Raw genomic sequence first — 26,104 nt, forward strand, 5'->3', positions numbered from 1 at the left:
CCTCCAGTTTGAGGTCAAACTGGAGGTTAAACGTGGAATGCTTCTTTAGTGAGGCTTTTCATTCTGGCGTTTAACCTCCAATTTGAGGTCAAACTGGAGGTTAAACTTCAATTCCAGCATTTCTTATCCTTCATGATTTTTGGCGTTTAAGCTCTAGTTTAGGCTTAAACTGGAACTTAAACTCCACATGTGATATTCAAGCTTCCTTTATTGATTTTGTTGCTTCCTTGCCTAGCCTCTTCTTCCCTGAAATCATCCAAACAATTGCATCAAAGTCTTGCAAAATTTCATGAGAAATCTTCCATTCATAGCATTTAAGTATTATAACTAAAACTCATGGAATATGCATCAAAATCATGTTGTTTGGATGGTTCATTGCTTTGTTCTTCATTTAACCATTTTTGGTTACTTTAAGCTCAAGAAAATGCATAAAACAACTAAAACTAACAGAAAAATGCTAGTGAAACTAGCCTATGATGCCTTGGCATCACAACACCAAACTTAATACTTGCTTGTCCCTAAGCAAGTCCTGAGTTATTTGAGAAGAAAGTATGAAACAGAAAGCAATTACATTGGCTATATTAGCAAGCATTTGAAGTTCATCAGAAGGGTTTTATGCAGAAAGTTGCAGCATCACTTTTTCATACTTATCAGGTAGGATTATCACTTTTTCATTGCATCCATCAAACATTGCTATGGCCTCTTGTTATTCTTATGTCTTTGGCACTTTTCTCTTCTTTGTTTTTCTTTTCTTTTTCTTAGAGCTTCTTTTGCTCCTTGTTTGCTTAGTGTCATGTGTTGCACAAGCCTTTGGCATTTTCTTTTTCTTATCAGTGCACTACACATATCCACTTTAGGCATTTTGGTTCACATTTCTTCTTGAGACATTGGTGCCCAGCACCTCTTTGTGTGACTAAATGTTTTGTATTTAGGTTGCTCTTGATAATGGACTTTTGGTTGATAATCCCGGGTTAGTTAACCCAAGTTACCAAGTGTTGAAACACTCCTCAGAACCTATTCATCCAAGCATATCCTTAATACATAAACACCACAGGCATTTGTCTCAGAAGTTCAAACCATTGGTACCTAGCTTATTTTCTCAATTTTTTTGCTTTTTGGTTGCCTTTTTCCGTGGCTTTTTTTTTTTTTTTCTTTTTCTTTCTTTTTCATGGCCAAAGACATTTATTCATCAAGATCCATAGACAATTTTCACTTTCTACATAAAAATGATAATTCTACACTCTAATTTTAGTGATCTGACTAAACAATCAAGCATGCATACCACCACTTAATTCTACTTGATTTGTCACTAATTTAGCCAAGTTACTTTTGTTCAAACTTTTCTTTTATTTTTGGAAACAGAACAAGCATGGCACGCACTTGTTTAAGAAGGTGAAGTTATATCCAAACATCTAGGCATTCACTTTATTCAAAGCAATTAACAAACACACATACTAAAAAAAACGACTCATAAAAAAAAAAAAGACTCCACATAACACTTAAATGACTTATGATGAAAACACGGTCATAAAGACAATTCACCAATTATCATTTGATTATTAAGGAACGAGACCACCTCTTATTTATTGCTTGGTTCTTCTTAATTCTTGGGATCCTGCTTCTTCTTGCTTCCTGCCTCTTTTTGACCACTTGTGCTTCCTTTGTCTTTTCTTATGAGCTTTTTCCAGAATCCAGCCTTTTTCATCGTTTCTTCCACTCCTTTTTCAAGGATCATTGCCTTGTTTATTTCTCCTTCTTTCCTCCCTTTGAAATACTCATCATAAGCTGGGAATGCTGGGTCCATCTTGTGTAGATGTTCCCCTATGTAGTTAAGCTTGATTTGCGAACTGATGTTGTAATCAGCTTGGACTGAGTATCTTGCATTCTGTAAAGTGGTGGCTTCCTTGATTGCCAAGACATTGGCATCTTGGTGTTGGCATATGTGGCTGAAGGATTCCTGTAAGTGTAAATTTTGTTCCCTTTGCAGATCGAAGAATCTTGATTCAAAGTTCCTTTGCATATCCATCATTTTTAGATGAAAGTCCTCTTGTCTCTCCTGAGACCTCATGTATTGTTGAGACATTCCTTCCATGATTTCCTGCATTCTGCTCATATCCATGGGGTCTCTGGGAATTCGTTGTCTTCTTTCAGGAGTTGCTTGCTCTTCTTGCTCTTCTTCTCTATCTTCTCCTTCCTGTCTTTCTTGTTCTGCTTCTTGCTCGGCTTCCACTTGTTGCCCTTCTTCATTTCTTCTTCTTGTATGTCTTGGAGGAGTTGGGCCAAGAGTCATTCTGTGCGCAGTTATGGCCAGTCCAGGATATAGCCAATTAGGTCTTTCATCCTCAAGTGGTACTTGGGCATCGATGCATAGTCTAATGATAGTGCTAGGGAAGTGGAGCCAGGATTCAGGGTCACTTTTCTCACTAAACTCTTGTATCTGTTCAGCAATGAGTTTATGAACTTTGATCTCCCCTCCAACCATAATGCAATGTAGCAAGATGGCTCTTTTAGGGACTATTTCTGAAGAGTTTGCAGTGGGTAGGATGGATCTCCTAACTATTGCATACCACCCTTTAGCTTCAGGTGTTAGGTCTCCCCTTCTCAAGACTCTTGGGGCCCCTCTTGTTTTTCTCACCCATTCAGCTCTGATGGCACAAAGGTCTTCAGCAATAGTTGTATAGTCAGGTTCTCCTATCATCCTTTCTTCATAACTTGCTTGGCTGAAATGTATGTTTTTCAGGCCAAGAGTTTTCATGATTGCTTTGGGACTGAAGTCAACTTCCACCCCTCTCACATAGCTTTTGTATGTGGGATTCTTGGTTTGATCCTCCCTTACTGCATTTGCATAAAACTCTTTCACCAAGTTGATGTTGATTTTAGTGATTGGCTTAGTCAGGAGCTCCCACTTCCTCTTTTTGATCTTTTCCCAAACACCTGGGAACTCATCCTTTTCAAGGTCAAAGGGAACCTCAGCTAGTACCGTTTTAGGTCTCATCCATTCGGCTTGAATCTCATGGAAAACTGATCTGTATCTCCATGCATCGAATTCCCTGTTTTCCTCCATTGGCTGCTTGTCTTTTCTTCTTTTGTGGCTAGATGAAGCTGCCATTGATTCTTTAGTTTTGGTAAGTGACAAGCTAAAGTTGACAAGGTAAAGCAAGAAGTGTTGTTGGAAGTGTGGTGAGGTTGTTTTCGGCAAGAGATAGTTATGCTATTATGAAGGAAAATGTGTATGGAGAAGAATTGGTGGTGTGGGACTCGTTCCTCAAGTGGTTCTTTATAGTGCCCATGAGTGAAAAATGGACGGCTAGGGTGGTTTGTGAAGGGTGGCTTGATGGTAAATATATGAATTGTGGATAAGGACGATTTGCTTTTCATTTTCTTGGAAGTATTCTGGATGCATTAGGTTGTACATGTAGCTTTCTTTTCTTGCAGAACTTCCTTTTCCCATGTGTTAGTTTCAAAGATTTGTGAATTTTCTTTTTGACCAAGCACGTACCTCCCTTTGTCTTTTTCCTCCATTTTTGTCTTTTCTTTTGTACCTGCACAAACAAACAAATTTGCTATCATTTTTCGGTCCATGTGAATTATGAATAGTATTTGCACATGTAAATCAATGCTTGTCTTTAGGAGCTTATAGCCGTGACTTCTACATGTATGCACACTTATTATTTGGACACCAAACTTAGTGTTTGGTTAAGTCTCCTGATGACATGAAATCCATATTGGTTGTCCTTAATGAGTGTGCATAATTCTAATAAATCATAGTCACCTTGGCTCTTTGATTCTAAACAAAGTTACTACCCTAAGTAATTGAAACCAAAGTATTAAAACATGTGAATGGTATACTTGTCATGAATTTTGAAATCCAGAGGAACTTCTTGCTTTTCATAAACTGTGTTCAAAAAGAACACCAAACTTAATGTTTGGTTGTGCACCTTGAATGAAAGATGGAATTCAATTTGAGTAAGATTTGGGAGTGCCATCAGGCACACCAAACTTAGAGACCCATTGTAATTTACATGCAAGGTTTAGTGCACTTAATCAATAGTTGTCCTGAGGATTCAAGTTCATGCATAAGAAACCATGCTTTATTAGATGTAAAGCAAAGCACTAAAGATTAAGGATACTAAAAACATGGGTTGCCTCCCATGAAGCGCTTCTTTAACGTCACTAGCTTGACGGTTGTCCCTTGTTAGGGTGGATTGTAGTGCTTGACGTCTTCTCCTCTCACTATGAAAACGTCCCCACTTGATTCATTCATGATCTCTAAATGTTCCATAGAAAGAACTTTCCTGATTGTGAACACTTGAGGGAGCTGGGAAGGAATGGTTTTGAGGCCAGGTGGGATTGGCAGATAATGACTTGATATCACGTTATCTCCCTGAGAAAAACCTTCAGTGGGAATTTTCTTATTTCTCCATCCTCTTGGCAATCTCCCTATCACTCTTCCCTTTCTCTTGAGGATTTCTTCATTGACCCTTATGTCAGGAGGATCCTTCTGATCTGTTTCCACTGATTCTTGTGGCTCTAACTCTTGCAACTCTTGGTTGCCTTCCAAGGACTGTTTTAGAGTTTCAGCTGCTGGATTCCTTTCCTCCAAACACAGATAGCTACTATCATCCTTAGGCTTTTCAGGTTCTGGTTCAGGCTCAGATGCAGGTTTGAAAACTTTGAAAATGAGCTGTTCATCATGTATTCTCAGAATTAGCTCTCCTTGTTCTACATCTATGAGCGCTCTAGTAGTGGCTAGAAATGGTCTGCCCAGAATGATAGGGTGTAAGTAGCTTTCCTCCATGTCCATAATGACAAAGTCTGTGGGAAAGTAATAATCCCCCACTTTCACCAGCACATTTTCAACTACCCCTTCAGCTTGCTTCTGAGTTTTGTCAGCCAGTTGTATGATTACATCAGTGGATCTCACCTCATTCAGTTGTAGCCTCTTCATAAGAGTTAGAGGCATCACATTTATGCTAGCTCCTAGATCACAGAATCCTCTGTCAATTTTTGTTTCCCCTATGATGCAAGGGATATGAAAACTTCCTGGGTCCGTTTTCTTAGAGAGTGTGTCCTTCTTGATGAGAGCACTGCATTCTTTGTTCATTGTTACCGTTTGTCCTCCCTTCAAAACTCTTTTCCTGCTTAACAATTCCTTTAAATACTTGATGTGTGTGGGCATTTGATGAAGAATCTCAAGAAAGGGAATATTGACATGAAGAGAGTTAAATGTCTCTAGAAACCTTGAATAGGTTTTCCTTTTTTCACCTCCTCCTAACCTCTCAGGAAATGGTGCTTTTGGTTGGTATATTTCCATCATGCCTTTTTGCAGTTCCTTGGCTTGCTCAGTTCCACCTTCCTGCTTAACTTCTTCCACACCTTCCTTCAAGATTTCTGGTTCCTGCTCTGAGGACCTGATTCCTTCTTCTTCTGAGATTTCCTTCAATATGGTGATGGCCTTGCATTCTTCCCATCTTACTCTCTTTTGTTCCCCTTTAGGATTCTTTTCTGTGTCATTAGGGAACACTGCAGTTGATTTGGGTGCCTGTTGAGATAGCTCTCCTACTTGAGATTCCATCCTCTTGAGTTTTTCACCATGGTTTCTTAAGGTAGTTCTCACATCATCCCTGAAGCTCTTCAGTTCAATAATGTCTTGACTCATGGTTGCCATCATTCCTTCTATCCGGTTTAATTGATCTTGAAATTGTTGGTTCGGATTAGGTTGGGTATGTTGATTATTTTGGCCATGATATGATGGTTGGGGGTAAGTGTTTTGTGTGGCTTGGTATGATCTTTGGTTGGAGTTTTGGTATGTGGAATTGTTATGTTGATTGTGGTTGTAAGGTTTGTGGTTTTGTGGTTGGGTTTGTTGGTTTCCCCACCCAAAGTTTGGGTGGTTTCTCCAGCCTGGGTTGTAAGTGTTGGAATGTGGATCATATGATTGCCTTTGTTGGTTTCCCACATAGTTAGCCTCATCCCAATCACCTCCTTCAATGCCTACTTCCTCTTGATCTTGTGTGTGTATTGCAGCCACTTGCTTTGTTTCTAATTGCCTGGTAAGCTCTGCTAGTTGCTTGGCAAACACCTTGTTTTGGGCTAGAATTGTATCAACATGGTTCAGCTCCATGACTCCCTTAGTGTTGTGCCTTTCTGATGCATAGTAGTACTCATTCTCAGCCACTGTCTCGATCACTTCAATGGCTTCTTCCACAGTCTTTTTCCTGTTCAATGAACCTCCTGATGAATGGTCTACAGCCTTCCTTGATTCATAAGAGAGCCCATCATAGAAGATGTGCAGTTGCACCCAATCATGGAACATGTTTGGTGGGCATTTCCTTGTCAAGTCCTTGAATCTCTCCCATGCCTCGTAGAGAGTTTCACCATCTTGTTGTCTAAAAGTCTGAACCTCAGATCGAAGCCTATTGACCTTTTGTGGAGGGTAGAAATGTGCCAGAAACTTGCTTTCCACCTCATCCCATGTTGTTAGACTCCCCCTTGGGAATGATTCCAGCCACTTAGCTGCTTTGTCCCTAAGTGAAAATGGGAACAAAAGCAGTTTATAGGCATCTTCCTGGACTCCATTGGACTTCACAGTGTCACAAATTCTCAGGAATTTTGTGAGATGTTGGTTTGGGTCTTCATTAGCACTTCCTCCAAAGGAACAATGATTCTCAACTAGTGATATTAGCTGTGGCTTGAGCTCAAAATTGTTGGCCTGAATGGGTGGTTTCTGGATGCTACTACCACAATTCCCAGAGGTTGGGTTTATGTATGAACTAAGAACCCTCCTCTAAGGGATGGCATCGTTTCCCTCAGCTCTCTCATGGTTGTGAACTTCTCTATCCATGTTGAGATCTAAAGCTTCCTCAAAATTGTCCTCAGATTCTCCTTCAGATTCCTCTTCTCCCACTACTCTCTTCCCTCTTGCTTCCCTTCTAAGTCTATGAAGGGTCCTCTCTGGTTCGGTATATGGAGGAGTTGATGTCTCTCCTCTCCTACCTGTCATACAAGAACACAGCTCAAACACAAACAAGTGAAATACTCTTGGTTAATGGAAGAGTATGGTTAGCTCAATTGAGGAATTAATTCAAACAGTTAGTGAGTCAGTGAGTTAGTTGCATGAATTTAAAGGCATAAAGAAGGAAAGCATGTAACCAAGTGCAGAAATTAAAATTCAACAAGTATCTTGGACAGAATTAACAAAGCAAGAGAAAATTGCTCAATCTAGTTAGCTTCCAATTTGAGAATTGTCAATCGAAAACCAATCCCCGGCAACGGCGCCATAAACTTGATGCGCATAATCTAGTTATGCTACGATTTAGGAAATTGCACGATCGGCGAAATTCCTTCCGGCAAGTGCACCGGTTATCGTCAAGTAAAAACTCACAATAGAGTGAGGTCGAATCCCACAAGGATTGGTTGAGTGAGCAATTCGGATTAGAAGTGTGTTCTAGTTGAGCGGAATCAAGATTGAGATGAGTATTGTGGAATGTAAAATTGGCGGGGAAAAGTAAATGACAAGGAATTGAAATGGCGGAATCTTAAATTGCATGAATTAAAGAGCAGAAACTAAATTGCTGAAATTAAAAGGGAATGGGGGTGATTGCATGAATTGAGTTGCAGAATGTAAAGAGAAAGTGGAAATCAGAAATGGGGAATTCATTGGGTTTAGGAGATATTGAAATCTCCGAATCAAAACATGTATATCTCTTCCTCAATCAATGCATTCATTGAATTTTGCTTGGCAATCTTATATGATTGGATCCCAATCCCTTGGCTCACCAATTCTCTCTAAAAACAAACAAATTCCCAATCCCTTGGTTTAAATGTTCATAAGAAGAGATGATGCTTGATCACTGATTATACCACACAATTTCATGAACCACAATTTGGTAGGATTACATGTCACAATATCCATCCAAACCCCAATCCAATTCACTGTGAGAAAGCTTCTCTAGCATGAATCCTCCATTCCTTTCCCAAGGCTCCGAAGGATTCCAAGTATGGGTAGTTTCTTTCCCAAGACAACTACTCAATGGAATTAGATCGAGAAGCTTTCTAACAAAATTCAAGAGAAAAGATTGAAGAAGAAGATAAACTATTATTGATTCATTGAATTACAATAGAGCTCCCTAACCCAATGAAAGGGGGTTTAGTGAATCATAGCTCTGAATTCAATTACAAATAAAAGGAAAACTAGCTAAAAGTGAAAGTAAAAGTCCTCTCCAACTTAACTTCTATCCTATTTATACACTTTCTATATTGAGCTTCAGTTGTGCTTCTTGGGCTTTGAGGCCTCTCCTTGCTTTCCTTTTGCCTTGGGTTTATGATCCATAATCTTGATGAGGTTGTTGATCCAAATCCTGTAACATTTATTGAGCCAACTTAGTGATAATCAAATAATGACACATGACTCAATAAATTGAGATTTCAAACCCATCAATCCTTCAGGCCCAATCCCATAAACCATGATATTCAATTGGGTTTCATACCAAAGTAAGTTTAAGTTAATCTTTGTGCTCAAAGACTAACTTAAATCACAATATTTTTGGCCCAGAAACCTTTTCCAAGAGTGGCGTTTAAGTTGTAGTTTAAGCTTAAACTGCAGCTTAAACGCCAGACACTTCCAGTGAGGCCTTTTGTAGAAGCACGTTTAAGCTTCAGTTTAAGGTTAAACTGAAGCTTAAACGTGGAGATAGGAAGGGCAGCCCTGGAGGTCGAACACGTTTAACCTCCAGTTTGAGGTCAAACTGGAGGTTAAACGTGGAAAAGGGTGGAGGCATACTGGAGGTCGAACACGTTTAACCTCCAGTTTGAGGTCAAACTGGAGGTTAAACGTGGAAAAGGGTGGAGGCATACTGGAGGTCGAACACGTTTAACCTACAGTTTGAGGTCAAACTGGAGGTTAAACGTGGAAGCTTAGAATGGTAGCCCTGGAGGTGTCGAACACGTTTAACCTCCAGTTTGAGGTCAAACTGGAGGTTAAACGTGGAAATGGAGAGAGCAACCCTGGAGTAGAAAAGCTGTCGAACACGTTTAAGCTCCAGTTTGAGGTCAAACTGGAGCTTAAACGTGGAATGGCTCCCTGGTACTCTTCCTGGTTCTGGCGTTTAACCTCCAGTTTGAGGTCAAACTGGAGGTTAAACGTGGAACTCCTCCCTGGGTGGCATACTCATTCTGGCGTTTAACCTCCAGTTTGAGGTCAAACTGGAGGTTAAACGTGGAATGCTTCTTTAGTGAGGCTTTTCATTCTGGCGTTTAACCTCCAATTTGAGGTCAAACTGGAGGTTAAACTTCAATTCCAGCATTTCTTATCCTTCATGATTTTTGGCGTTTAAGCTCTAGTTTAGGCTTAAACTGGAACTTAAACTCCACATGTGATATTCAAGCTTCCTTTATTGATTTTGTTGCTTCCTTGCCTAGCCTCTTCTTCCCTGAAATCATCCAAACAATTGCATCAAAGTCTTGCAAAATTTCATGAGAAATCTTCCATTCATAGCATTTAAGTATTATAACTAAAACTCATGGAATATGCATCAAAATCATGTTGTTTGGATGGTTCATTGCTTTGTTCTTCATTTAACCATTTTTGGTTACTTTAAGCTCAAGAAAATGCATAAAACAACTAAAACTAACAGAAAAATGCTAGTGAAACTAGCCTATGATGCCTTGGCATCACAAACAAAACTAGGGAGTTGAGACATGTAAATAGTCTCGGTTAGATTTCCATTTAGAAAAGCATCATGAAAATTATACTGCTTCACTGCCCAACCTTTTGATAAAGCTATGATTAAGATTATTCTAATAGTTACAGGTTTGATAATAGGTGAGAAAACCTTATCAAAATCCACACCTACTGTTTGTGTATATCTACAAGCAACTAACTTTGCTTTATGCCTAAGAATGTTTGAGTTTGTGTTGGTTGATTGCTTTTAAGATTTGTTTGACTTCCTAACTACTTGATTCATCATCTTGATAGCGGGCTGTTGCAACAAAGGGTGCTAGGTCTGAGCCTATCTCTGTCCAAGATATAGCGCTTCAGTCTCAAGCTTTATTAAATGTTAAGGATTCAAACAAGGAACTGCTAAGCTCTGTATACCATAATCTACATTAAATCTTCAAAAAGAGTTCATGGATGAACTGTCAACTGTGTTGCCTTACATGCAGGAAGATAGAGAAAGAATGGTGATTCGAAAGTTTAAGTTTGAGGACCCACGCATTGAGCAGATTCAAGATCTAGAGGTGAGTCCATTTTTAACCAATGACCATGTGTATATTTTCTGTGATTTTTGAATTGTAATAAACTACTCTGCAACATGCTTGTGATGCAGAGTGATATGATTAGGTACTTCAGAGAGTATTTATATAGGAGACTCTTAATTGATAACTTCTTGAGAAATAAAGAAATATGATTTTAATGAGATTATTACAATTTGTGCTCTGGAGTAGCTGCCCGCTGGTAGTTCTGCCCCCTGCACAGCTTCCACGGTTTTGGAGATTTAAGCGAGACTATCAAGGTATCATAACTTTTTTCTAGGTTTCATTTGTATGTTAACTCAGTGCTGTGAATTTTGATGAGCTTTCAGATAACAGATGATGCATTAACGTATAGTGGTATTGGCTGTAATTGGACACTACCACCATATGGTTTGCCACTATTATTCTTAGTGTGAAATTCCGCTACTTAGTAATAGCTATATGTTTGTTGTATTTGTTGAAACCTCAGCTCAGACATCGAGTATTTTTCTTTTTTTTTTTTTAATGTAACTGGTGTTTCAAGTTTGAACATACTCAACTAGTGCCAACTTATATGCATCATTTGATTCATTATGGCTGCTTGCTATCGTTGCAGTCAATGCAATGTTTACATTCCATTTGTCAATGTTTTATGTGATTTTAATGCATACTTTTCACTAATGCTTCCTTGATGCCGGCATGAATTTTTTTACATTAATTCAGTTAATGAAATGATTTAATGAGATGAGATGAAAATTTTCATTTGTTCACTTTGCTATTAGAAAAATGTACCTATATTTTTTATTTGGGAACCCAATGTATGAAATTTAAATCTGCCTTTAGCCTCTAATATTCTGAATTCTGATGCTATACCAAGTAATGAGAGTTAATATTAATATGTTCAGGTCAGAGGTGATGTCTACACATATGACTCGGGTCTTGTTGCAGGTACGTATTATTATAAAAAGGAGGCTACTAGTTTTGATTACTAAGTGACAAATTTGACATGGTTGAAATTAGTACTGATTTTGCAATTTGTTGTATAGTTCTCATGCATACAGGTTACTGTTGCTCAACAGCTTCTCCACCTCCAACAGCTATACAAGAGTTGCGGGCAACCATTCGTGTGCTACAAATTAGTCCGGATGTTGTTTAAGAATTAGATTAGATTTTTTATAACATAGAATTGTAATTTTTTTAAATGTTTATTTTGGAATTTGAATTTATTTTTTTTTAAATATTTTATTCATGTTTTATCATGTACATAATTCATATAAATCAATGGAAGATTAATTTTTTAGTATTATATTTTATTTGAAAGATTAACTTATTAGTATTTCTATTTTTCTTATTTTTCTTTTTTTTTATTTGAAAAAGTATTAGGCCACGCATTTGAAGTGTAACGACAAGTTTTTAATTTTTGGCACGCTTTAAAAGCGTGGCTGTATATACATCTTTCGGCACGTTTTAAAAGCGTGGTTGGATATCCATTTTTTGGCACGTTTTAAAAGCGTGGCTGTATATTCATCTTTCGGCACGCTTTAAAAACGTGGCTATAGGGTTATACATACAGTCACGCTTTTAAGCGTACCAATAGATAAAAGCGTGACAAAAAGTAAAGCGTACCAATAGATCAAGAAAAGCGTGCCGATAGATCAACCGGCACGCTGGCAGATGTGACCCTTTCAAAAGCGTACCGATAGCTCAAAAATTTTTTTGCACCTTTCGGTACGTTTTAAAAGCGTGGCAAGAAGTTTATTTTCTTGTAGTGTTTAGAGGAAATGCTGTCAAAATTTTATAAAAATTAGAGGTTTCGTTTGAAATGGTTATTTAGAAAGATTTGGATTTAAGGGTTATATGATTTGATTTTGAGTTATTAAGGAAAGGATTACGTTTTGAGTTTTATTTATTTAAAAAAGGATGAACTAAGTTTTGATGAGTTTGAATTATTGATGAATGGAATGGAAAGGATGATGAGGTTTGAATTATAGCAAGGGGGTTATGGCTCAGGTCCACTTACTCCGCAATGGGTGTTTCTGTCTAAGGTTAGCTACCAAGACATGTCGGGCTGGCTATATAACTGACAGATGATATCATCAGCCGTAGGATAGGCATGCATCATATGCTTTTGCATGTTTTGTTTGAGTTTAAATTTTGTTTTAGTTTGCCTAATTGCTTAACTATTATTAACTGCTATCTGAGCTATTTGTCGTAATTACTATCTATACATGTGCTTTCCTTGTCTGTTTTGCCTATGTTTGTTTCTGGTGTGGTACTTTTGTGATTGATGATTGGTGATGGGTTGATGGTAATGTTGATTGATTATGCGGTGGGCTGGAGGCCGTGTTTGGTTTCTGATTGAGGTTTAGTTAAGTATGAAAAACCAAGCTGGTTCAGCATAGATTTAATGAACCTATGCTTGGAATAGGTTGGTCATTCATACAGTCTAGGAATCTTTTAAGACTTCTTTTATAAGAACAAAAAGGTTTTGGATTTTTGGATGATCACTATGTTTGAAAACGGTTTTCTTTGTAAATATCTTCTTATAACAAATTCTGAAATGCCGTGGTGGGACCGTGTGGTTAGGTTCTCACTCCCTCACAGCTTTACCTTTTTAGGAATCGGATGAAGGAGCTTACGAAGAGTTTTGTTGCGTTTTGTTTATACGATGTTATTGTTTTAGTTAGATAATTTTTCTTCCCTTGCCTTTGTTATTGTAATATTGTAAGAGGGATAGGAGTTGTATATTTATATGTATATTATATCTATAAACTACTTATGTAATAAGTTTTGAATATATGAATATGCTTGTTTGTTTTTAAGATAAAGTATTTTTTTCGGTTTTTCAAAGAAAACAGCGATACGGTTTCGAGTCAAAAGCTCTTACTTTATTACTAAGTATATGAAATCGTCGTAATACTTCTTACTATCAGAGTGGCACAGCTGGAAGCGTGACATTCTGATAATGAGAATGTTACAAGTTGGATCATTACACCCTAGGTCACTATGAAAATGTAAAACTTAACTAAAATTTTTTAACAAAAACAAGTTGTACCTATAATCCTAAAAACTAGTTGCACTAAAAACATGTTCAATGTTAGCATCTAAGTTAAAATATATTCTAAACAATAAATTCTAACCCTAACAATAATGTCATTACTTAACCAATTATTCCCAATAATGCACAAAATTTGTACAATAAAGGAATTTAAATTATTTAAAAATAAAATTAACAAAAAAAAATAAAAGATTGACTAATATGAGTACCAACCTCACGGTTGAATGCTCTCTCCATGTGTCAATTTGCATTCATCCTGTTGAAGTCTAGAAAACGTACTCAAGATATTAGATCTCACTAAGAGCTACAAAAATTCTATCAAAGTCAAAACTTACTAAAAAAGTGTGCTAAAAGACAAAATAGAGTGGTCCAACTCGTTCCCACACGATATACTTATATAGGCATTACAATATACATATCCCGGTTACAATAAAAACATAACAATTATGAATATATCTTGTCTCCAATACAGACGAGATACATGTAGTATAATGTCCATGTCTTATCATGTATGAAAATATTATATGCATTTAGCGCATATTTTCTTATCTCATTCTCTATGCAAACGAAATACGTGCATAACAGATTCGTGTTCTATAAAGACGAGATAAATAATATAAAAAATATATAAATTTTTTATTTATGTCTATATCTGTAAATATAATATTTATTTTATTTATGGAAAAAAATTCCAAACAAGGCCACATGCATAGAATGATATATTAAGTCATTAGAAGACCACACACAAGTTTGAAAATATAAGGCCCTAAGCTTTTTAGAAAATTAATTTTAATTAAGTTAGGGATAATTTCTTTAAAATAGAGACTAGTGTAAAATAAATAAATAAGAAAGAGAAAATAAATATAAAATAAAGAAGTATAAATAGAAGACTCTAATATTAATATCTACAAATATTATTATCTCAATATAATGGAGATGATTCATATATATTTATATGTATTGCAGCGTGCATAGAGAGACAAAGAAAGAGGAGTATTTTATATTCGCAGTGTCTATCTATTGCCTCAGCCTATACCCTTATTTATATATCTACAATGTTAACTTTTCAAATTTTAAAAATCTTGCACCGTCTACCATTCAATGTTTGTACTGCCCAAAAGTATTTGATCGGAGGAATAAGTTATGCTGAGTGGATACTGAGTGGACATTCATATTGTAATGCTCCCCCTTGGATGTCTATTAGGAATATGCCTCATTAAAACCTTATTAAAAAAATGCAATAAAAAAATTTAGTGAAGGAAAAAGAGTACAATATTCTTTGTGATAAGGACTGCCTCATTAAGCACCTTGTCAAGAAAACCCATTAGGAACAAAAATCTGACCAAGAAAAAAAGAGTACAACCTCTCCCTCTTGTCAACATTATTTAATATCTCAGAATCGGCGCATCCCAATCTGATGTACCAATCTTTCAAAGGAGGATTTTAGAAGTGACTTTGGAAATAAATTTACCAGATTATCACTTGAGCGGATCTGTTGGACATTAATTATTCTTTGATTTTGAAGGTCATGAGTAAAGAAGAATTTGGAAGAAATATGTTTTGTTCTATCACTTTTGATGTATCCGCCCTTAAGTTGAGCAATGCATGCTGTATTATCTTCAAACAAAATAGTTGGAGCTATTTTATGGTCGATCAATCCACAGGATGACAGAATATATTGGATTAAACTCTTGAGCCAAAAACACTCGCGACTTGCCTCATTTATCGCGAGTATATCAGCATGATTAGAGGATGTTGCTGCTATCGTCTATTTTGTGGACCTCCATGATATAGCTGTATCACCATATGTGAATAGGTATCCTATTTGAGATCTTCCTTTGTGCGGATTAGACAAGTATCTTGCATCTGCATAGCCAACTAATTGTGACTTGGATTTATATAGATAAAATAGTCCCACATCAACTGTTCCATGAAGATATCGAAAGATTTGTTTGATTCTATTCCAATGTCTTCTGGTTGGAGAGAAACTATACCTTGCTCGTAAATTCACTGCAAATGATATATCAGGTCGTGTATTATTAGCAAGATACATTAGTGCTCCAATAGCACTGAGATATGGTACTTCAAGACCAAGGATATCTTCATTTTCTTCTTTAGGACAAAATTGATCCTTTTTCACATCCAAAGACCTTACAATTATTGGGGTACTTAATGGATGTGACTTATCCATATAAAATCTCTTCAAGATCTTTTCTGTGTATGTTGTTTGATGAATAAAGATCCTAATTTTTGTATGCTCAATCTGCAAGTCGAGACAAAATTTAGTCTTTCTGATATCTTTCATGTTAAACTCTTCTTTTAGATCTTTTATAATTGTTGGAATCTCTTGAAGGGTTCCAGTGATATTTAAATCATCAACGTACACAGCAATTATAATGAATCCAGATGCAGATTTCTTTATGAAAATACATGGGCAGATATCATCATTCTTGAATCCGTTTTTGGCCAGATACTTAGTAAGATGATTATACCATATTTGTATAGATTGCTTTAGATTATATAAAGATCTTTGTAATTTGACTGAGTACAACCCCTCCAAATATTCATTGAATGATTTAGATATCTTTAGTCCTTCAGAAATTTTCATATAGATATCATGATCTAATGATTTGTATAAATAGGCTGTTACCGCATCCATTATATGCATATGTAGTTTATAGTATGCGGATAAACTGACCAAATAATGCAATGTAATTGCATTTACTACAAGAGAATATGCTTCTTCATAATCTATACCAGGCGTTTGTGAAAAACCTTATGCCACAAGTCGAGCTTTGTAGCGTACAACTTCATTTTTCTCATTTTGTTTTCTCACAAATACCCATCTGTATCCAACAAGTTTTACATCTTCTGGTGGATGAACTACATGTCAAAAGACTTCACATTTTACAAGTGAGTCTAACTCAGCCTTCATAGATTCTTTCCATTTTGGCCAATCATTCCTTTGTCGATATTCTTCGATTGTTCTTGGCTCAAGATCTTACTTTCATGCATGATGTATAATGCCACATTATATGCAAATATTTTATTGATAATTGTTTTATTTCGGTTCTATTTTTGTCCTGTAAAGACATAATTTATCGAGATCTCATCAGTTTTATAATTTTCAGAATTTTCATGTACCTGAACGTCTTCTGGCATCAAAATTATATCAGAATTTTGGATAACTATAAGTGTCTTTACTATGTCTTTATCTTTTCCAGCAAGAATAGTATTTATCTCTTTTCTTTTTCGAGGAATTTTTCTTTAGAATCGACAAGTCTACCACACTTCTGACATGAATTTGTTTCAGTAGCCATTTGTCCGGCTGGGACCTCAATTTGAGTTGGTGCATTTTCAGCTGGTATGTAGGATTTCGATATCCTTTTCGTATTAGAAAATGCATCAGATAATTCATTTTCTATTCTTTGCAAATATATAATCTTTTGAACTTCTAGTCACATTGTCTTGATCAATGAACTAAAAGCATCAAGGATGATACATTCTAATTAAGTTCTTTTTCAAGAAGTTATTCTCTCCCCCTAATATTAGAAATTTTGATTCATCAAAATGACAATATGCAAATCGAGCTTTAAACACATATAGAGGGAGACATAATTTGAAATACCATCAAGACACCTCACTATAGAGGGAGAATCATATCCCACATAATTTCCTAATTTTCTTTAAGATCCAATTTTAGTGCGAGAAAGTGGGGCAATTGGGACAAATATCGTACACCCAAATATTTTTAAATGGGAAATATTTGGCTGTTGGCCAAAAGCTAATTGCAGAGGAGAGAATTGATGGTAATATGTTGGCCTCAATCGAATAAGTGCTACATCATTTGAAATAGCATGCCCCAAGCAGGGATTTTTTATTTTAATAAATAAATTAATTATAATAATTATTGAAATAAATAATTTAAAAAATATTTACCAAAATAAATATCCCTCTCTTATCTCGTTTACACTGTAAACGAGATAATTTTGCACGTATCTCGTTTATAGTGTAAACGAGATATGCGTAGTTTTTCAATTTTCGTATATCTCATTTATAGTTTTATCTCGTTTACACTGTAAAAGAAATATGTGTATTTATAAATATAAAAATATATTTTCTGAAAATAATAAAAAATATAATTTGAATAAAACAAATTTAAAATATAATTATATTTAACCATTTTCCAATTGTTGGAAGATAAATAAAACAAAATTTGAAATATAATTATATTTAAATTATATTTCAAATTTTTATGTACTCTTATGCAATAAACGAAATTTGAAATATATATAATTTGAATTCAAAAATTAATACTCAAGATAGTACATAAAAAAATTTAAAAATTTTATCAGTTAGAAACAATAGTATTAATAGTGGGGTAGTTAGAAAAAGATAATCGTATTAATAGTGGGCAGTTTAATGGTGCACTTATGTGCTTTCACGTAAACGTGTTGACGTGCTTATTTTCAATAGACAGTCCATCTTCCCTATCATTTAAAATGGATGGTTTATCTTTCCTATTATTTAAAATCATCCATCTTGTTTATTATTTGAAACGTTTCATTTTTAAGAGTTTTATCCAATTTAAATCATTAATATTTTTTATTATTTTTAAAAATTATATTTAATTATTTATAAATACATATATCTTGTTTACAGTGTAAACGAGATAAACGAAAATAGAAAAACTACACATATCTCGTTTATACTGTAAACGAGACACGTGAAAAATTATCTCGTTTACAGTGTAAACGAGATAAGGGGGGAGTATTTATTTTGGTAAATATTTTTTAATTATTTATTTCAGTAATTATTATAATTTATTTATTTATTAAAATAAACCCCCCGGCAGAGGTTGAGAGATTCATTCTCATAAGTAAGGGTCTAGCAATTAATTGGAGGCATGTAATAAGTGATTCTGCTAACCTATTTTGTGTGTGAACATGAGCTACTAGATGTTCAACGCTTATTCCGTTAGCCATACAATAAGCATCAAAGGCTTAGGAAGTGAATTTACCAGCATTATCAAGACGAATTGCTTTGATTGGATTTTCTGGAAGCTGTGTTTTTAATCGAATAATTTGAGAAAGTAATCTTGCAAACACCAGATTTCGAGAAGATAATAAGCACACATGTGACCATCTTGAAGATCCGTCTATTAGGACCATAAAATATCTAAAAGATATACATGGTGGATGAATAGATCCACATATGTCGCCTTGAATCTTTTCTAAGAATTCAGGAGACTGAAATCCAATCTTTACTAGTGATGGCCTTAAAATTAACTTTCCCTCAGACATACTGCACAACAAAATTCATTGAATTTAAGAATCTTCTGGTTCTTTAGTGAATGTCCATGAGAATTTTCAATAATTCTCCGCATTATGGTTGTTCCAGGATGTCCCAATCGATCATGCCAAATTATGAATTTATTTGGGTTAGTAAACTTCTAGTTTAAAATGACATGTGATTCAATTGTACTAATTTTAGTATAATATAGCTCAGAAAAAAGTGAAGGCAAATTTTTTAATATAACCTTTTTATTTGAATCATGAGTTGTGATACATAAGTACTCATGATTTTTCTCATTCATTGTTTCAATATGATATCCATTTCGGTAAATATCTTTAAAACTCAACAAATTCTTTACAGACTTAGTAGACAGTAGTGTATTATTTATTATAGATTTTGTTCCTCCGGAAAAAAAAAGTATAGTTCTTCCAGAGCTTTCTATCACATTGCCTGAGCCAATAATAGTATTAACATATTCTTCTTTTGGTACAAGATGAGTAAAATATATATTACGTTTGAAAATGGTATGCAAACTTACACTATCCTCAAGACAAACATCTTCATTATATCTCATTGCCATTTTCTTCAAAGACAGATAATAATAATAAAATGAGTAAAAGTACATGCGCAGTAAAATTGTATTCCTGCTTAAAATTATTTTTCTAAAAAGTACTGTACATAGTATCATATAGTAAAAATTTTATTATTATTATTTTATAACTTGACACATTTAGTAATTTTGAAATTCATAAACATAAATATTTTATTAAACATTATTTATATACATTATACTTGAAATTCAAATACATAGAGAATAAAACTTAATAAGAAGTTTTGTTTACATTATTTATTTACATAAATACTTAACGAACCTAAATATTAAAATTTTTCATCATTGATCAAATGGCCAATATTTTCTTTAGGATTCTCAAAGAAATAAGATATTTCATAATGAGTGGTGTAATTTTTAACAATATCCTTTGAAACAAAATTTGTCTTCTTTCCTTTGTCATCTTTTTTCAAAGATATTTGATCAAGATTAACTAAGTATCTTGGGGTACGACAGGTACGTAACCAATGTCCCTTTCCACCACAATGAAAACATTTATCCTCTGTCAATTTATTTTGCCCATTATTTCTTTTTTTATCCCACTTCTGGTGAGATATTTTCTTTGAGCATAATTTTTCTTTTTTTCATAATTTTTCTTATTATCAAAATCTTGCCATTTATCTCTTCTGGGTTATGATTTGTCGCATTTGCTTCAGAAAACGGGGCAGCGTCAGCTAGGCGCGCTTCGTGATTTCTTAAAAGCAATTCATTATTACGTTCAGCAACAAGAAGGCAAAAAATTATCTCAGAATATTTTTTAATTATTTTTCTCAATACTGTTGTTGCAGAAGCACATTCGAGGCATGGAAAGTTGAGAAAATTTTCTATAGCATGTCATTATCAGTTATATTTTTTTCACATAATTTCATTCGTGAGGTAATTCAGAACATTGCTGAATTGTATTCATTTATGGATTTAAAATTCTCTAGACACAAGTGTGTCCACTCATATCGAGTTTGAGAAAGTATCACTGTCTTTTGATGATTATACTTTTCTTCAAGGTTCTTCCATAGATTTGCAGGATCTTTTAGTGTGAGATATTTATTTTTCAATCCTTTCTCAAGATGACGATGAAGGAAGATCATGGCTTTGGCTTTATCCTTCTGAGATGTATTATTTTCAGCCTTAATGGTATTTTCAAAATCCATTGAATCAAGATGAATTTTGACATCTAATATCCATGATTAGTAGTTATTTTCAGATATATCAAGAGTATTAAATTCAAGATGAGAGAGTTTTGACAAAATAAAATTTGTTACTTGAGACTTCTTAAATTTTGATCAGAATCTCATACTGATAATGTGTTGTAAATAAATAAATAAGGAAGAGAAAATAAATATAAAATAAAAAAATATAAATAGAAGACTTTAGTATTAATATTCACCAATATTATTATTTCAATATAATAAAAAATTATTCATAAATATTTAAATATATTGTAGCATGCATAGAAAGACAAAGAAAAAGGAGTATTTTATATTGGTAGTGCGTATCTATTGCCTCAGTCTATATCCTTATTTATACATATGCGATATTAATTTTTTTTTTCAAATTTTGAAAATCTTGCATCGTCTACTATTTAATGTTTATACCGCTAAAAAATATTTGATTAGAAGAATAAGTCATGTTGAGTGGATATTTAATGGACATTTATATTGTACTAGAGACAACTATATTTTTGTTTGTTCGATCGAGCATAATTAAATTCAATAGTTAAAAATTGAATTTAATTATTATAGATCTTGATATTTTGCAATTAATTATAAACTTACCTGGATAATAAGAGAAAAATAGAAATTAAAAAAAAACTATGAATTATAAATTCTAATTTAATTATAGGGCAAATGACTTGGTTAAACCAAGTGCATTTCAATATGTCCTGAATGTCCCAAACTAAAAATTGTAACGTCAAAGTCCCAAACCACGTTTCTATATAAATCGAATTGAATAAATTCGATTTAGCAAAACAGGTAGTAAATCGAAACTAAATTATTCGAATTAGGTAATAAATGAAGTTGAATGAAAATTAAATCAAATCAATTTGATTTAGAGATGAACTTAAATCGAAGCTAATAAATTCGATTTATGAATGAACGTAAATCGAATGAACTAAATTCGATTCACACATGCAACCAACGTTAGAGTAAATCGAATTTAAATGTTTCGATTTACAAAGCAAGGAGGTATGTAAAAACGAGCTACTATACGAAATTTTGTAGAAGAGTGAGATTCACAATGACTACTGATGAGAGTTTTGTAGCTCTTGTGCACTATAGAGGGTCCATTAAGAAGAAAACGCAATTAGAAATTAAGTTCACTGACAAGGACCCACTGAGTATTTTTCTCAAACCTTCGATAAGTTTCGCTAAGTTTAAGAATACTATACTCCAGAGACTAGGACTGCATGGCATGAAACGGGTGGAGAAGTTGTTCTATCGAATTCCGATTTTCATGTTACGCGATGATGTAAAGTATGATTCATTCATTATTAGCAATGACGAAGATATGCAGGTGTTGTTTCATTGTCGCCGTCAATTTCTTGAGGTGAGGACTCCGGAGTTGTTGGCGAAACTTGTGGATGTGGTATCTAGTTCTGGAGGCTAGAACAGGAATATGCACTCCACAGGACATCTAGCCAGCTCTAGTGCATTGCCTGTTGGATCCTCGTCAGCAGTGCCGGTGATTGTACCCATGCCAGATTTAGTGGCTTCACCATCATTTGTCGTCAATCTGAATCGAAGTTGTGATGTATTAGTTGGCGAGGCTGGACCGTTGGGAAACGGTGCTTTCGCGGCGCCCAGTTCTCCTCTGTGTGTTGCGGTATTCAGAGAGATTGGAGCACCCGAAAGGGTTGATGATGCATTACAGGATGATGATGATGATGATGATGATGATGATGATGATGATGATGATGATGATGTGGAGCCCACAACGATTACTGTAGATGATAGCGAGGAGGAAACACCACGGACGACTCCACCTGTGGGTGGAGGAGCATCTAGTTCAGGTACTAATCAGTCCCCCCCACTTCTCTGCTCTGGACTTGGATGCCATGGCACCTCAGGAAGATCCCTCTGTACCTGTTAGCTTCAGGGCAAGAGACTCACAAAATGCAGGAGATGTAGCTGAATTTCAGGTTGGCCAGCAGTTTCAGGATAAAGAGGAAGTCGTGCTTAGCGTGAAGACCTATAGCATTCGCCGCGGAGTTGAGTACAAGGTATTGGAGTCGGATCATCGCAAGTACTATGGCAAGTTCAAGGAGTTCGGGAGCGGGTGCGTATGGCTAATTTGGGTCAGCCTCCGCCAGCGCAAGGGGATATGGGAGGTAAAACGGTACAATGGTCCTCATACTTGTCTAGCCACATCGATCTCTAGTGACCACAGAAAGCTTGATTATCATGTCATATCGGCCTTCATTATGCCCCTAATCAGAGCTGATGCTGCCACGTAGACTAAGGTACTGCAGAATGCCACGGAAGCACACTTCGGGTTCAGACCGACGTATAGGAGGGTTTGGATGGCCAAACAGAAGGCTGTGGCACAAATTTACGGATACTGGGAAAATTCGTATAATGAGTTGCCACGATGGGTATTGGGCTTGCAGATTACTATGCTGGGTAGTGTAGCTATCTTGAGAACGAGTCATGTTCGAGTATGTGGGTAGTTGGATGATTCTACAACTTATTTCCATCGCTTGTTTTGGACATTCCCACCATGTGTTGAGGCATTTTGACATTGCAAGTCATTGGTTAGTGTGGATGGGACCCACCTGTACGGCAAATACGGTGGTCACTACTTATCGCTATTGCACAGGATGGCAACTCCAACATCATTCATGTTGCTTTTACACTTGTGGAAGGTGAAAATGTGGAGTCATGGTCATTTTTTCTATCCCACCTTCGGGCTCATGTGACACCTCAACCGGGTATACTTGTTATATCAGATAAGCACAATAGGATAAAGGCTGCGTTGGAGGCTCCTGATGGGGGATGGCTTTCGCCTACCGCATATAGGGCGTTCTGCATCCGTCACGTTGCGGCTAATTTTGCCCTGACATTCAAGGACAAGGATGCAAGGAAGCTGTTAGTGAATGCTGCATATGCAAAGACAGAGGTTGAGTTTCAATACTGGTTTGACATCCTGAGAACGTTTGATCCTGCGATGTGCGACTGGGCTAATCTAATTGAGTATGCACATTGGACTCAGCATCGGGATGAAGGCCGCAGATTTGGACACATGACTATGAACATATCTGAGTGTGGGAACTCGATCCTAAAGGGTGTTAAGAACTTTCCGGTGTGTGCATTGGTGAAAGCCACATATGGGCGGTTGGCCGAGCTATTCGTTCGTAAGGGAAAAGAGACCGAGGCACAGTTAGGCACTAGGCAGCAGTTCAGTCAGCATCTGCTTAAGGCGATCGAGGCCAACCTGAAGGCCTCAAGGTGCTTCACCGTGATGCAGTACGATAGGGACAACTCAGAGTTTACTGTGGCTGAGACCACTCCAACAGGGAGCTTTTCACTTGGCTCATACAGAGTATCCCTCAGGGACCAGACATGTGATTGTGGCTATTTCTAGGCACTTTATTATCCATGCCGACATGCATTGTCATGCTGTGCATATGCACGCCTAACGTGGTCCACCTATGTGCATGAGGTGTATCGACTTAGCTCCGTGTTCGATGTTTATCGGATGGGATTCATTTCTCCGATTCTGGAGGGATTCTAGCCGCCATATGATGGTCCAACCGTCGTACCGGACCCGACCAAGAGACGGGCGACTGAAGGACGCCCAGGACTACTAGGATTCGGACTTCGATGGACGAGGCGGACCCGAACCGGCCCAAGCGATGTGGACTATGCCGACAACCCGGCCATACAGGTAGGAGTTATCTCCAGAGAGGAGTGACAGTTGGATCTGCAACTGCCAGTAATGTGTGATGTCTATGCTTCTTGTTATGTCATGTTATATTTCGATTTAGCATTTTATTTCCATTGTATGGTTTATTGTAAGCAATAGACATCTACTATTGATGTTAATTTAAATTTATCATGCATTATGGTTTTATAAATTGGGTACGCGTGCTTACTAGTGATTCCTTATTTTAATAAAATTTATCAGCGATTTCTTTTTCATAATACAATAGAACATAAGGTAACGACGTTTTGCGTGACAAATTAACTACACCACATACATAAGTCAAACTGAAGTCTAGATAACAGAATAACTAAAACATGATGCACAAATAAGTTTCCATACATAACTAATATAGGAATACATAAAACATGTGACAAATCCACTATGTCCTCATATGAGATGTGATCTGGTGAAGCAGCGCTGAGGTCGTCTGACCCGCTGATAAACCCCAATTTTGTGATTTATCTTGTGCTTATTTTGGGGGATTTTATCACCTTTTCTCACATTTATTCAATGAAATAGCATGGTTTTGCAATTCTCCCTTGATTTGTGCTTAAATGTGAAAACATGCTTTTTAGGCCCTAAACTTGGTGATTTTAATTCACTTTAATTCCATTCGATGCCTTGATATGTTTGTTGAGTAATTTCAGGTTCATAAGGCAAGTATTGGATGGAAGAAGTGAGGAGAAAAGCATGCAAAGTGGGAGAACTCATGAAGAAATGAAGGAACCGTAAAGCTGTCAAGCCTGACCTCTTTGCACTCAAACGACCATAACTTGAACTACAGAGGTCCAAATGAGGCAGTTCTAGTTTCATTGGAAAGCTAACATCCGGGGCTTCGAAATGATTTAAAATTTTCCATATGTTTTTTTGCGTATAGGGACGCGCACGCGCCATGTACGCGTGCGCGCCGATGCTGCTCGTGGCCCACTAAAGTGAAATCACCCCCAGCGATTTCTGAAGCACTTTGGGCCCAACCCAACTTATTTCTAATGCTATTTCATAAATAATTCAAGCTTGGACAAAGGGGGGAGCAATTGTTTGTAGTATTAGCATCATGTAGGTTAGTTTCTAGAGAGAGAAGCTCTCTCTTCTCTCTAGAATTAGGTTAGGATAGGTTAATCTCTTCTAGATTTAGGTTTAATCTCATATTTTCATCTTGTTTCTTTTATGAATTCTTACTTCTACTCTTTCATTCTCTTAGTTTATGATGTTAATTTCCCTTTTATGCTCTTTTTTATGTTCATGGATGCTCTTGTTGGATTTGATTTACATTTAATGAAATTTAATGTTTGATGTTCTTTTAATTGATGATTTGAGTTGTGATCTTACTTTCCTTGCAATTGGTAGTTGGTAGATTTATTATTCTTGCATTTTTACTATGCTTTCCTTTTATGCCTTCCAAGTATTTCATAAAATGCTTGGTTGGATGTTAGAGTAGATTTTGAGCATTCTTGGCTTGGAAAGAGTAATTAGGTAATCTTGAGTCATAAAAACCCAACTCATGTTGGTGATCTAGAGTTGTTAACTCATATTATTTTCATTGACGCTAATCTTTTGCTAATTTAATTAGTAAGTTGATTAGGACTTTTGGATTGAGATTAGCTAGTCTTGTTAGACTTTCTCTCATGGAAGATAACCTAAATCTTATTCCAATGTTAGAGATGACATAATAAGATAAATTCTTGTTTATATTTGTGACATGATTAATTAGTCTTGTTTGACATTCTCCCTATGTGAAGATGACATGATACCTTCTTCCGTTTGTTGGAGTTGACTAAATAAGATGAATTAATCAATGTATGACTAGGATAGAAAGCCTATGATCTCAATTCTTGCCATGAATGTTGCTCTTTATTACTTGCTTTCTTTAGTTACTTGCTTGATTTACTTTTCTTGTCATTTATTTTCCGCCTCTTATAAACAAAACCCCTTGTCCCCTTCATAGCCAATAATCATTCACTTCATTGCAATTCCTTGTGAGACGACCC

General features: G+C 35.9%; 1 protein-coding gene and 1 non-coding gene across 2 annotated transcripts; both read left to right on the top strand.

Annotated features, from left to right (window-relative positions):
* The first annotated feature begins 6,314 nt into the window (after window positions 1-6,314).
* Window positions 6,315-6,418, top strand: LOC148571504 (small nucleolar RNA R71). The gene has a single exon (XR_015909012.1). It is a non-coding gene; the product is annotated as a small nucleolar RNA R71 (small nucleolar RNA).
* A 16,295-nt stretch (window positions 6,419-22,713) lies between these two features.
* On the top strand, window positions 22,714-23,774 carry LOC148571505 (uncharacterized). Its single transcript, XM_088507272.1, has 2 exons — window positions 22,714-22,848; window positions 22,950-23,774. Exons 1-2 carry the CDS (start codon window positions 22,714-22,716, stop codon window positions 23,772-23,774), a joined length of 960 nt encoding a protein of 319 aa, XP_088363398.1.
* Window positions 23,775-26,104: the final 2,330 nt, after the last annotated feature.

The sequence above is a fragment of the Arachis ipaensis genome, chromosome B3 (genome assembly GCF_059453495.1).
Source record: "Arachis ipaensis isolate K30076 ecotype BB chromosome B3, ASM5945349v1, whole genome shotgun sequence".
NCBI classification, from domain to species: domain Eukaryota; kingdom Viridiplantae; phylum Streptophyta; class Magnoliopsida; order Fabales; family Fabaceae; genus Arachis; species Arachis ipaensis.